This window comes from Paralichthys olivaceus, chromosome 3 (genome assembly GCF_024713975.1).
Source record: "Paralichthys olivaceus isolate ysfri-2021 chromosome 3, ASM2471397v2, whole genome shotgun sequence".
Taxonomy (NCBI): Eukaryota; Metazoa; Chordata; class Actinopteri; order Pleuronectiformes; family Paralichthyidae; genus Paralichthys; species Paralichthys olivaceus.
The window spans coordinates 7,237,871-7,250,760 of NC_091095.1; the positions used below are offsets into that span (position 1 = coordinate 7,237,871).

Sequence of the window (12,890 nt, forward strand, 5' to 3'; positions counted from 1 at the left end):
TCACAGCTTTAACAATAGAGAATCAGGCTTGTGATCAGTTTGAATCAGTGAACCAGCTCAGACGGCAGAGAGGAAAAGTCAATGTCTAGTGGTTGTTAGTACGACACTTCACCTCCAGCTGCCGCTCAGGAATAAATAGTACAAGACTGTGGGAGGAGTGAGCCGCTCCTGTGTATGATGATGCGTGGGTATTGATGAAAATGTGTTTTTCTTCCTCATTTCCTGCCACAGACAGTACAGATGACCACACGTTACTATGGCTACTGAACCACATCCGGCTGGGAATCCCAGAGCTCATCATACAAATTCGACATCACAAGCGCACACGAGTCTACGCGTTCTTCGTCACCGCCACATATGAAAAGTAAGAAATCTGCCCATAACCCGTGACGGTTATTTTCCATACTGATTAATCTGTAAATTACTTTTGCGATTCATCAGGTAATAGTGAAAGATGTTCATCACAGTTTCCCAGATGTCTCCAGATGTATTGTTTTGTCTGACTATCAGTCCAAACCCTTAAAATACAAAATAAGAGAGAAGCGGTGAATCCTCATGTTGAATCCTTATATTCTCATCTGCTCATAAGTGCATTTAACAACATTTTAATGTTTTCCTCCACATCGGTGAACTAGAATGTCAATCAGAGAGAAGATACCTCCACCAAGGCCCAACAGTCTCCTGAAGAAACCACATTTAAATTCACTAGATCCAGATTTTCTTGTGGATCTGCAGTCAGTCTGCTAAACGTGCCTGATGTTTTTCATCAAGATCCAGGCAAATGCTGGAAAGTGCTCACAATGTTACAGAAAATGGAAAATCCTCATCTGGATCTGCTCCACAAGTAAATGGGTTCTTACTTGGGTCATACCCCACCCCTCCACAAAATTTCATGGGAATCGGTTGAGAAGTTTTTCTCCTGTTAACTAACAAATGAACCCAGACAAAAAACAAACTTCCCAGCGATGTAAAAAAAACTTGAGGGCTCTGTCAGCTCCAGCTGTTGTAATATTTAACCCTGCTGAACACAACGATTTGACCTGTTACAGGTAGCTGCTGTTGAGGATGTATTTACGGTAGCGGTGTGAATTAATCACACTGTCACTCTGGACAAGACACAGACCAGAAGTTACAGATGTAACTTTCCTCCAGAGAGACGGGAAATGAACAAACTGGCTTCTGAATAATACAGTAGATCACTTCCTCCAGTAGTTTGAGCTTTGGTTATTTTTAGATGCTTCTGCTGGAGTTGGGATATTAAAGACAGAAATATCCCTGTTGTTTTGTGCTAGAGTGAAATAGTACATTCATTTGTCATGGTTTTTATATATAAATAACTGCAGCTATAATAAGCACAGCAGTTTAGCTCCTGCAGAGCGAATCATTAGTGAAGCTGCAGTGACACCAGGTGTATCAGCTCCACTCCTCTGCTGCTGCAGGTTGTTTCAAGTGTTGCAGAAAGCTGGAGGCAGGTTAAACACTATGGTGATTGTATTTATTCTGATAACAACACACAGACACAGTGTCTTTAAAAGAAGATCCCCGGGGGAATTGTGCAAGAGCGCAGGGTCGTTTTAATCTCAGCGTTGACTTTGGTGTATAAATACTGAGAAATCCAATCCAGCAGACGAGGGCAGCACTCACTGTTCCATATTACATTTCAGCACATGACAAATGTTGAGACCTCTCTGCGGACTGTGCATTTCACAATGAGACGTTTTTCCCTTGAATGGAACAGGAATGGACAGATGGCCAGGAGGAAAAGACAGGAAGAAATAAAGGGAAAATGAAAGAGAAAGGCAGAAACAGAGAGAATATAAGTGAGAGGATGGGGGCAGAGAGGACAAGGAAGGAAGGAAGGAAGGAGTGAGGAAAGATAACGTGGTGGGGAGAGAGAGAGAGAGAGAGAGAAAAGAGAGAGAGAAAGAGAAATGCTCAAGGAAAATGATTTCTGACACTCACACTCATCTCTCTCTTTTTCTCTGCTTTCACTCACTCACCCCCCCACTCTCTCTGCACACACATATACACACACACGCACGCACGCACACACGCACGCACACACACACACACACACACACACACACACACCTGCTGTCAGATAACCTACATTCCATGTGATAGAAAAGATAAAACAGGAAGTGCTCCACCCTCTCCTCTCCTTGGATAATTGTTCTTGAAGCACTGAGACTTTTCCTTCCCTCTTCAGTCCAGTTACAGACGTTGATCAGTTAAAGGAAAAATACCATTAAAAAGTGACTTAATGAGATGTTGAGTCTCAATGTGCAGCTTCACGGATTCTCTAAACTGCACAGGAGAGATGACCATGGTTCTTCATAAAGAAATCCCCCATGATTTGATTCAGTGATCCCGACAATAATATTGTGATATAAATCGTGATAATTATTGATATCAAATGATTTTTACCTCTGCGACGCACATAGCAGCCAAAGATCTTACAGCTCCACTATCTTAAATATTTGTAGCAGCCATGTAAATGTGTGTATTTTGTAATTTATATAACTTTCCTCCCCCGATGAACATAATGGCCAAATTTATAACTAGTCTGGTAACATGTGTGGTCTTTTTCGCAACACCTGTTTGCTTTGCCTTTTAAGTTGTCTTCCATCTTATCTGAGAATCCAAGCTGAGGGCTGCATGCTGGTTTGTGTTTTGTTATGATATCATCAGAAACAGTTGTTTTTACACGATGTGCTTGTTTTGAAGGTGCTCAGTAACCAGTGAGGGGAGCCTGCGTTGTTCACACTGGCTCAGTGTTGTTTCCTGATTTATTTTCAGAATGGCTCCATTTATTAATTAGGAAACAATTTAAAAAGCACAGTTGCACAGTTTGTGTATAGTCAACGTCCTCTGTGAGACATCTCCTTTTCTTACCTCATGTACATTCCATTACTCATTCATCAGCCATGACTGGGCAGTTTACAGCCGTTTGGTTTTGCTGAATGTCTACAACCTGATATATATTTGTTGAATTAGCATAAACCTTACATGCAGAACATCCCCTCAGAATTCTGCTGTCTAAGCTTAGCTTTGTCCACATGATGTGTTTGATTGCATCTCCGAATTAAGACGAGTGTAAAAGGGCGATAAAGTTAGAGAGGGAGAATCTCATTAAGATTCCTGGCAGCAGAAGGAGCCACACACCTCTGAGAGGCCCTGCAGTTATTGGCTTAGATTACTAAACAGTTGGTTTAAACAGATACAGCCTTGTTTTTTTCCTCCTCAGACAAGGACATTGTCTGTAACAGCTGCGCGCACTAAACACCATTCAGAGGTGATACAGAATCGTACACCTCACATTCCTGCCGCAATCCATCCTAGTGGCGAATGTGTCTCTGTGTCCTGCTCCTCCAAATGCCTGGAGCTGCATGATGGATGGATGTTACAGGCTAAACTACATGTACATGTTAGAGAGAGAGAGAGAGAGAGAGAGAGAGAGAGAGAGAGAGAGAGGGCTGAGCTGTCAGCCTGTAGGAAACAGAGGGTGTGGTACTGCATTATTACAAAGCCACTGGGAAGGACAGAAGGAGAGGTGAAAGGGATGATGGGATGAAGGAGGGGAGGAGGGGGGTCAATGAGAGAAATCAGGGGCATGAAAGGTTTGTGGGAGGGAGTAAGAGGGATGAGAGGAGAGAGGAGACAGAGTGACAGGGAAGATGGAGAATAAGGAGGAGGGAGGAAGAGAAGTAGACATGGAGGAGGGGTTGTTGGGCCATCTATCCATCTATCTATCTATCTATCTATCTATCTATCTATCTATCTATCTATTTATCTGTCTACATGTGTGAAGTTGAAACAAGAATATTGGACATTTTCGCTTAATCAATTCCTTTTATTTCAAAATTAATTTTCAAAATAGTGTCTCTCAGAGTCAAAAAACAGATAATTAAAAAGTGAGGACTTTAGTTTCTTCACCCACAGCAGAAGAACAGAAAGTATTTCCTCTAGAAGAGATGACTTGAATAACCTGCTGCTTTCTTTTGTCAGCTGGAATCAAACACATTAATATTCTGTCACCATCAACACTGCTCTCTCCACCTACATCCTGTACGGTATAACTGCGAGACAAGTTGAACTGAACGTTTGAGGTTTTTCTCAGTTTGTTGCGAGGTGCTGAGGAGATGGGACTGAGGAAAGCAGTGAAGCCCGAGTTTGGAGGAGGAACGCGCAGCTTCTCCTGCGAGGAGGACTACATCTACGAGAACATCGAGAGCGAGCTGTGCTTCTTCACGTCACAGGTCAGAGTCGCTAACACGCGTATGACAGGTGAACACGTTCTCGAGTACCCGTATGTGTCTCACTCCTTTCGTTCGCTGCAGGAGAGGCAGAGCATCATTAAATACTGGCTGGACAATCTACGTGCCAAACATGGGGAGGTGCTTCATAATATCAACTTCCTGGAGGGCCAGCCAATCAGTAAGCTGCTTCTATCATCAGTACGATGTTTGTAGAGATTTGGTGATGTTTGTCTTTTTGAGACAGAGGGGTGTTCCCTGCTCGGCTTTGGAGATAATCCCTTCATTGGTTTGGGTTTGAGGTCATGAGGAGACACGTGATGGATCTCACAGTTAAATGCAGTTGATCATTTTATTTCTATTCCCCCTCTGATCTCTCTGTGTTTCTGTCTTCTGTGCAAATCAAAATTGTTTTCCTCTTGCTTCACTATTCTCTTCAGTCCCAGAGCTGAGTGCGCGAGGTGTGATCCAGCAGGTGTTTCCTCTCCATGAGCAGAGGATCCTGGGTCAGCTGATGAAGTCCTGGGTCCAGGCTGTTTGTGAGAAGCAACCCTTAGGTCAGTATCACAAAACATGAGCACAGACTTCAATTACAATACAGTACACATACACAAAATAACTACATTAAACATGGACCAATTATCACCAAACTTGGTGTAAATATTACTTAGGAGGGCATATCCAGATGATTCACTGTTGGAGCTGATCGGTCAGAGGTCGACAAAAATATGATCAAAAAACTCCTTTTTCATGATATGTTTATGAATGAAAAAAGAGCTAGGGAGACAATCTAAAGCTTATATTTAACAATCATTTCTACTTCATTATATGTTAAATGTAATGTGATAAATTATGTCATGAAGAAGTTACAAAGAACCCAGAAAAATATGTCAAGCCTAGTTTTTTGTGTTATCTCTGCATCCTATCGGACAATAAGCGTCATCATAACATCACTATAAAATAAGGAAATCAGGAATCAGGCATTAACTTTCCCAACCAAGAGCCATTAAAGACACTATATACAGTTTATTAGGATTAATCAATCATTTGTTGTTGCAGCACACATAATGAATGCATGTGTTTCTTTTGTTGCTATAATGACTTCAAATGATCTTTCTCATTCAAATTTCTATTTTCCCTTGTTTGTGCAGATGATATCTGTGACTACTTTGGGGTGAAGATTGCCATGTATTTCGCCTGGTTGGGTTTCTACACCACATCTATGTTGTATCCCGCTGTGATCGGCTTTGTGCTGTGGATGCTCACTGAGTCAGATCAGGTGAGAGGAGATCCTGTCGCGGCCTAAAACATCTGTAATCAGCGGCCGAAAATATTGTATAACCTCATCACAGAGTTAAGCATCTGTTTGTGCTTTTGGGCTTTCAGACGAGCCGTGACATCTGCTGTGTGGTGTTTGCCCTGTTCAACGTCGTGTGGGCAACTCTGTTTCTGGAGCGGTGGAAGAGGAGGGGGGCTGAGCTGGCGTACAAGTGGGGAACTCTGGACTCGCCGTCTGAATCCCTGGAGGAGCCACGGCCTCAGTTCCGGGTGAGAGAAAGTAAAACCTTCCATCCTCCTTTCCTCCCCTCCTCTATATCAGGTCTGTTTAAACTCTCTCTATGTCTCTCTCTCTCTCTGCAGGGAGTCAAGCGCTGTAGTCCCATAACAGGATGTGAGGAGTTCTACTATCCTCCATGGAGGAGGCGTGTATTCAGGTGGCTGGTCAGCCTGCCCATCTGTATCCTCTGTCTCTGTTTTGTCTTCCTGGTCATGCTCATCTGCTTTGAGCTGCAGGTCAGTCAGCTGTCAGTCAGCTGTTTCACACGTCTCCTGCTCGTCTGACCGTAGCACTCATACTTAAAACCTTTGAATTACATATTTTTGTGGCGTGGTCCCTGCTAGTGAACTTCTCTTTCAAAGAGCTGAAAACAAACACATGTTTGATGTTTGTTCCTGGACGTGATGGATAAAAAATCTGTGTCTGTGCAGGAATTTGTGATGGGGATCAAGGAAATGCCTCGGCTAGCTCGCTTCATCCCCAAAATAATGCTAGCCATCACTGTGACGGCATGTGACGAGGTGTACAGGAAAATCGCCTGCTGGCTCAATGACATGGGTGAGGCTGTATAAAGATATTATTAAAGTTAATGATGCTGTCATTTGAGATTCTTGTAAACTGTAATTAGTCATTTACTTTGATTTTACAATATATTACATTGTTTATGAATGTTTCAAGAGGTGCGATAAGAGATAATTCACTGTATATTGTGTTTCAACAGAAAACTATAGACTCCAGAGTGCCTATGAGAAAAATCTCATCATCAAAATGGTTCTTGTGAGTCGCTTTTCACTGCATAATATTCAATTGAATCTCTTCAACATTTCCTTTCAAATATGACAGCTGGCATTTCTTTCTCTTGCAGTTTCAGTTTGTAAATTCTTATCTCAGCCTTTTTTACATTGGATTCTACCTCAAAGACATGGAGCGTCTGAAAGAGGTAAGAAACGTCTCTGTCAGTAAATCTCCAGACCCTCCACACATGTTGTTGTAATCTGCCATTCTTAAAATCCTCTGCTATCTTTGCTTCCATGCATTGATTCCCATAACCGTCCATCCACACATCCATCCATTTGTGTGTCTGTGGAAGATGCTGCTGGTGTTGTCTCTGTTAAGGAGTCTGCAGCGGCAGGTCTGGGATAACGTGCTGCCCTTCCTCCTCTTCAAGATCCACATATTTATGGTCTCCACCCCCTGGTTCTCCAGGGCTTTCCTCAGGTCCAAAGTATGAGCCCGTTCATCCTCTGGGTGGGAGGTCAAGGGTCAAATTCTGACCACCCCGAGCATCTCCTTGCATGGCACGTTTCAACCATGAATGAGTGAATGAACCAGCAGCCCCTTGTTTAGATTGTCTCTGTCTGGTGAAGGCGTACTTCTACAAATTGAATTGATTTCCTCTCTCAGCCAGTTCATGCATTGATATTCTAAGACTAAGACCTCACACCACATCCACCCATCTTCCCTCCATGGGACCACCTCACCTGCATCTTTCTAGATTTTTCTTCGACATGGGTATTTGGAGTCAACGTGGATTTCTTTAATTGTCTTCATGCAGTAAATCGTTTGTTCCAGCACAACTCTCACACTTAAATTTCTCACTCAGTCTTGCCAGTTTCTGTTCCACTCTCAGCCGGAGTGCCACTTCATTCATAAACTGATAACATCACCTGACTTCGTTGTTGTACCAAATAATATACGCACTTCATACTATATATACTACACAATACATTACCACACAAATGGTATATAGCGACACAACTTTTCTTGGATTTTTCTAGTTATTCTTCATACTGCAGTGTAATAAATAGAAAACAAAAGTAAAAATAACCTGGCTACAACACTGAAAACACAGAAAACCATCTGGTGTTGTCAGCTTGATTCAGACTCTGACATAGCCGTGCTGACTGTTCCAGTCGGAAGCAGCGGGAGCACACAATCTCCTTTTCTCCGTCTCCGAGGTCTCCCATCATTGACTGAAATGATTTCTGTCCGTGTCCTTGTCTGGGATTCATTGTGGTTTGGTGTCTGCATCTTGTGCATCAGCATTATTTGACTTGGAGACGAGATGAAACGACAGTAAAGCCTCTGTGACGCAGTTCATGCAAATGTTTATCCTCTGGGTTTATGTTAAACGGCTGAAGATAAACTCACTGCTTGGTTTTGAGTGTTAATGGATGATTCTGGTGTATAAGGACATTTTCTATTTTCATTTCTGTCAGCTCAATGTGTTTTATTACTGCTGGAAACACACATCAACATGCTAAAGCTTTATGCGGTGTTGATGTGTATCGGGATTTCAGCAATTAACTTACTGAGTAAATGATATTATTTCCTCTCCAAGGTTATGTTTTGGTTTTGTTTGTCAGTGGTTTTACATAAAAAAACTACTGGATGGATTTCCACAAAACAAAAAAAGATTTGATATGGGTCTGGAGAGAACCCATTGAATTTTGGTGCAGACACGGATCAGAGGGCAGATCTAGGATTTTGTTTCCCTTTCTTAAAGGTTTTTTTCAACATTTTCATTGATTTCTCAGAAAATAATTTGGGCGACATTTAAATTCACTAGATCTGGATTTTTATTTCGATCTGCACCAAATTGAACACATAAATATCAGTTCCCTTAACTTATCGGATTTTTTTTCTCATCAAGAACCATGAATTATCTTCTGAGAAATAAATGAAAAGGTTCAAACACGTGGTTACGCACCCTGATCAGGATCCGGACAAAAATTTAATGGAAATCTGCACTGTAGATTTCGTGTAATCCCGCTTAAAAAACTATAGAATTATTAAAGTAGAACTCAAGTTGTAGGAATTATATTCTTAATTAAGCATATTGGTTCTAAAATATATATTTTGCATTTGCTGTTTAAGGTACGAGTGATACTGAAAGGCCTCTAATGCTCATGTTCATCAGTGAAATATGCTTTCAGAGTTATTGGAGCATTTTCCCACAGTGAATCAGATGCTGCGATGTTGGTTCTTTCAAATATATTACACTTCTGGACACATCCCAATGAAGTCATGAAACTTTTAATGCACTGGGAAGCATTCCGCAGCAGGCCTCTGTCTTATGTGATTTGCTTGTGGATAAAGTCTGCATACATAAGTGTGTTATGATTGATTTGTTGCATTAAGAGTGTGTATCCCACTGCTGCTCTCAGCCTGTGATTCTAGTCTCTCCTCTGTCCAGCTGCTCCTCTTTGTTCCTCTCACGCCCTGCATCCTAAGTAGTTTGCATTTTGTTTTTACAGGGAAGCAATTATTTTAAAAGTTCTGATTAGTCATTGTGAGGCAGCTAATCTTTTCCGTGACTCTTTCTCTGCGTCATGTCAGATGCTGGCCACTCTGCTCATCATACGCCAGTTCCTTCAAAATGTGAAGGAGGTGCTGCAGCCTTATCTGTATGAGCGCCACAAGCTGGGCGAGCTCTCACTGCGAGCCATGTGGGACCTGCTGCTCTCAGTGCTGCTGAAATATGCCCGGCTGGCAGCTGGGAAAGCCCAGGTCTCTCCCACTGACCAGCCCATGCCAGGACCTGGACTGAGGGGCACTCGACCTGGGGTGGGGCAGACAGAGAGGAGGTCAGACTCAGTACTCACGTTACATTTGACATAAAAATTGGTTTATTTTCTGAATTCAACTCCTATATAACTGTAATTGTGTGAAATGAATCCTTTTGAAAATCAGCCAATATGTAATATCAACATTTATGTTTTCCATTACGCACTGATATAAAAGCTTTTATTATCGTGCAGAGAAGATGCATTCATGTTTGTTATATTTGCAAATATAGGTTTTTTTTATTTATATATATTTTTTTACTTAAAAATCCATATTGATGTGGCTTTAGACTTTTCCATCCTAACGTAAATTGATAGCCACTGCAGACAGACCTGCTTGTGTTCAAACAGACAAACACTTATCTACCGTTGTCTGTGCACATGTATACAGTTATGATTTACGCTGGGTTAGACACTGAGCTGTTGACACACGTTTTGTTTTGACACTTTTCTCTGTCGTCTGTTGGTCTCTTCACCTCCTCTCAGGGAAAAGAAGTGTTTAAATGGGGGGTGCGGGGTGCCCGACGAAGAGGAGGGAGGTGAGAGGGACGAGGCCGACAGTGGGAGGTTCAGTGAAGGAGAGACGGAGGAGGAAAGTCTGATCGACTGTGGATTGAAGCTGAGGAAAGTCAGCTTCATAGAGAAGGTAGTATACACTGTGATAAGATTAATGTCACTGTTAACCTGTTATTACTGTTTATTTAATATAGTGGTTATTTTTATTGTGTTTTTTGCTGATCTGTGATGATGATGATGATGATGATGATGATGATGTTAAGGTGGACAGAAGACCCGTCTGCACTGGACCCCCCATGGACAACAGTTTCCTGGAGGAGGGGAGCCCCACCATGGTGGAAAAGGGAATGGACCCGGCCTCTGTGTTTGAAATGTGTGACGACGACGATGATAATGACATCCATGATGTGAAGGAGTCTGGTGGGGGAGGGACAGGTGCTGCTGAGGGAATTAATGCTGCTGCTGCTGCCAGCGCTGCTCCACCTCCCTCTGGCTCTGAGAGCAGCACGTCACTGCGACACAGGAGAAGAGGCAGGAGCGTAGAGAGACCTGAGCCTAAAGCCAAAAGGGAATCGTGGATGGACCCACCTGAAGAGAGGGAGAGCACCACGCTCACTCAGGCTGAGATGGAGAGCTGCATGCAGACTTATGCTGTAAGGAGTAAACACCTCATCTGTGAACTGTGGACAGTGTGTCAACAGATAGACGTGGTATTTGTCACCCTGGGTGTTACTCTCATATTTTTGTCTAGCAGGACTATTAGGTGTAATAATACTTAGCACAAACCCAGGAAAGACTGATGTTAATTGGTGAAGCAGAGCGCCACTGTGTCTTGTGATGGAAGGCAAAGAAAACTGCACAATGTGTATTTTGTCATTTTATTTTTGCAAAAACTGGCAAATCATCGCTAATCATCATTGCTGCAACCTCTCTAGCATACACACGAGGTAAAGTGAGTGCAAGTCAAAACCCTGCATCACTATGAACCCACTAGTGCATGAGTGTGGGCTGGAAAGTTCATCAGGAAGTAGATCTACTTTTCTGTGATGTTCCCAGCAGCAGATTTCTGTGTTTCATCATGGTCAGATTACTTCTGAGATTATTTCTGTTTGAGTAGATTATTTGAAAAGCTGATTGACCCTTGTTTTCTAAATGTCTCATAACAGAAGCATGAGAGTAACCAGACTGAGTTTCTCTGTAGATCAGTCACATTATGACGTCATAACATAATCAGAACAGATAGAAAACAGCTACAAGAAAACAACCTTCTACTGCATGTTGTCAGCTGGGGAACACGCTGCCATTCTCCTCATACTCTGTTCAGCACTGCAACATGAATCCAACAGAATCCCTCAGCCTTCAGTGGCTCGACCGCACAAGAGCCCAGAGTGTGATCTGAATAACAATTGTGTTATTTTCAAAAAATGCTCAACTGTCATTCTTTTCTGTTCTTTTGTGCCGTTGCTCATTGATTTGCTCCAGACAAACAAATTCTTCTTCTTTATTAGTGAAATAGTGGCATTCGGACCAGAGCTGTGGTGTAATGATCTATTTTGTCCGTCCCAGGACACCTTCCAGGACTACCAGGAGATGTTTGTCCAGTTCGGATATGTGGTGCTCTTCTCCTCTGCCTTCCCCCTGGCGGCCATGTGCGCGCTCATCAACAACATCATAGAGATCCGCAGCGATGCCTTCAAGCTCTGCACTGGCCTGCAGAGGCCGTTTGGACTCCGAGTGGAGAGCATCGGCCAGTGGCAGGTGAGGAAAAAGTGAACATGAGCTCATGAGGTTTTTCTGCCAAGCCTGAACGTCAGCTGAATATATGTCACTCAGAGACAACTGGAAATATTGTAGTTATACATCCATGTGCACAACCACAGTCTTTAAAAGTGAAAGAGAGTTGATAACAGCACAAACCTTAACTACTGTATGTAACAGTGGAATTTGAATTTTATCAAGAACTAACATCAGGCTGAAAACAATGACAACTAGACGCCAGCCACTTTATCACCATATTGCATAACAGTACAGTACATGTATTAATATCAGATAAAAATACAGTTTACAGAATATATATAGTGTACAGAAATATACTGCAAATCGCTCTTATTAAACACAGGCAAAATATCCATTCTGATATCCTTATTGATATCCTTTTACTGAGATCCTTATTTTGATTCACAAAATCAAGAACTGCTGCATATTTCACCTTATACATAGATATGAACACTCAACACAGCCCTCTAATGGAGTCCACTCCAAAAATCAATGGGTTCTTCTTTGGTCAATTCTCCACCCTTCCACAGTTTCAAGAAAATCAATTCTGTAGTTTTTGCGTAATCCTGCAAACAGTCGGACAAACAGCCACGAAATGAACTCAATTCCTCTGTTCTCTGCAAATCACAAAACCACTTTTAAGAAACAACAAAGCTGAAACCTGTTCTCTCGTCTCGTGCACAGACTGCAATGGAAGCCATGGGCCTGATCGCCATCATAGTGAACTGTTACCTGATTGGTCAGTGTGGTCAGCTACAGCGTCTCTTCCCGTGGCTCAGCCCGGAGATGGCCATCATCTCCATCGTCATCCTCGAGGTTTGTTCCCTCCCGTCACTCAGAAGGGCTCAGAGCTTTTTCAAACTTCCAACACCACCGCCCTTTTCTTATGATCCAGCACAAAATGTATGCTACTCAGAGGGTGTGCCATGTATTCTGAATGCAAATCAATTTACAACCTTGACTTTGGACTATTCATTAAATGCTACAGATATTTTTAAAAGTGTTAAAAGGAAGATGTGTTGGTCGGTCAAAAATGTACATACATCACATGTTATATTCTGAAGATAGAGTATGTGCACCGATGGACCATAACTGAGCATGAAGGCTCCCTCCATGTTTCCTCTTCTTGGAACATACTTTGGTTCACATTGCCTCTGTCAGCTGTGCACTCTGTGGCTCTATTTTTGGAAAAGGGTAAACAGCCTGCAGGTCTGTGTT

General features: G+C 42.4%; 1 protein-coding gene across 4 annotated transcripts in view; it reads left to right on the forward strand.

Moving 5' to 3' along the window:
• The window catches only part of ano8b (anoctamin 8b), a 36,055-nt gene that overhangs the window by 18,567 nt on the left and 4,598 nt on the right, over positions 1 to 12,890 (forward strand). For 2 of the 4 annotated variants that reach the window (XM_069521733.1, XM_069521731.1), the window contains exons 3-18: positions 232 to 364; positions 4,121 to 4,259; positions 4,341 to 4,437; positions 4,697 to 4,813; positions 5,408 to 5,535; positions 5,643 to 5,804; positions 5,898 to 6,050; positions 6,246 to 6,372; positions 6,536 to 6,591; positions 6,680 to 6,754; positions 6,905 to 7,039; positions 9,154 to 9,401; positions 9,867 to 10,026; positions 10,160 to 10,549; positions 11,463 to 11,654; positions 12,357 to 12,488. In XM_069521733.1, the coding sequence (XP_069377834.1) occupies positions 232 to 364; positions 4,121 to 4,259; positions 4,341 to 4,437; positions 4,697 to 4,813; positions 5,408 to 5,535; positions 5,643 to 5,804; positions 5,898 to 6,050; positions 6,246 to 6,372; positions 6,536 to 6,591; positions 6,680 to 6,754; positions 6,905 to 7,039; positions 9,154 to 9,401; positions 9,867 to 10,026; positions 10,160 to 10,549; positions 11,463 to 11,654; positions 12,357 to 12,488 (2,444 nt within the window). The remainder of the gene's footprint in view (positions 1 to 231; positions 365 to 4,120; positions 4,260 to 4,340; positions 4,438 to 4,696; positions 4,814 to 5,407; positions 5,536 to 5,642; positions 5,805 to 5,897; positions 6,051 to 6,245; positions 6,373 to 6,535; positions 6,592 to 6,679; positions 6,755 to 6,904; positions 7,040 to 9,153; positions 9,402 to 9,866; positions 10,027 to 10,159; positions 10,550 to 11,462; positions 11,655 to 12,356; positions 12,489 to 12,890) is intronic. The other 2 variants (XM_020098584.2, XM_069521732.1) reach the window with 1 other exon arrangement.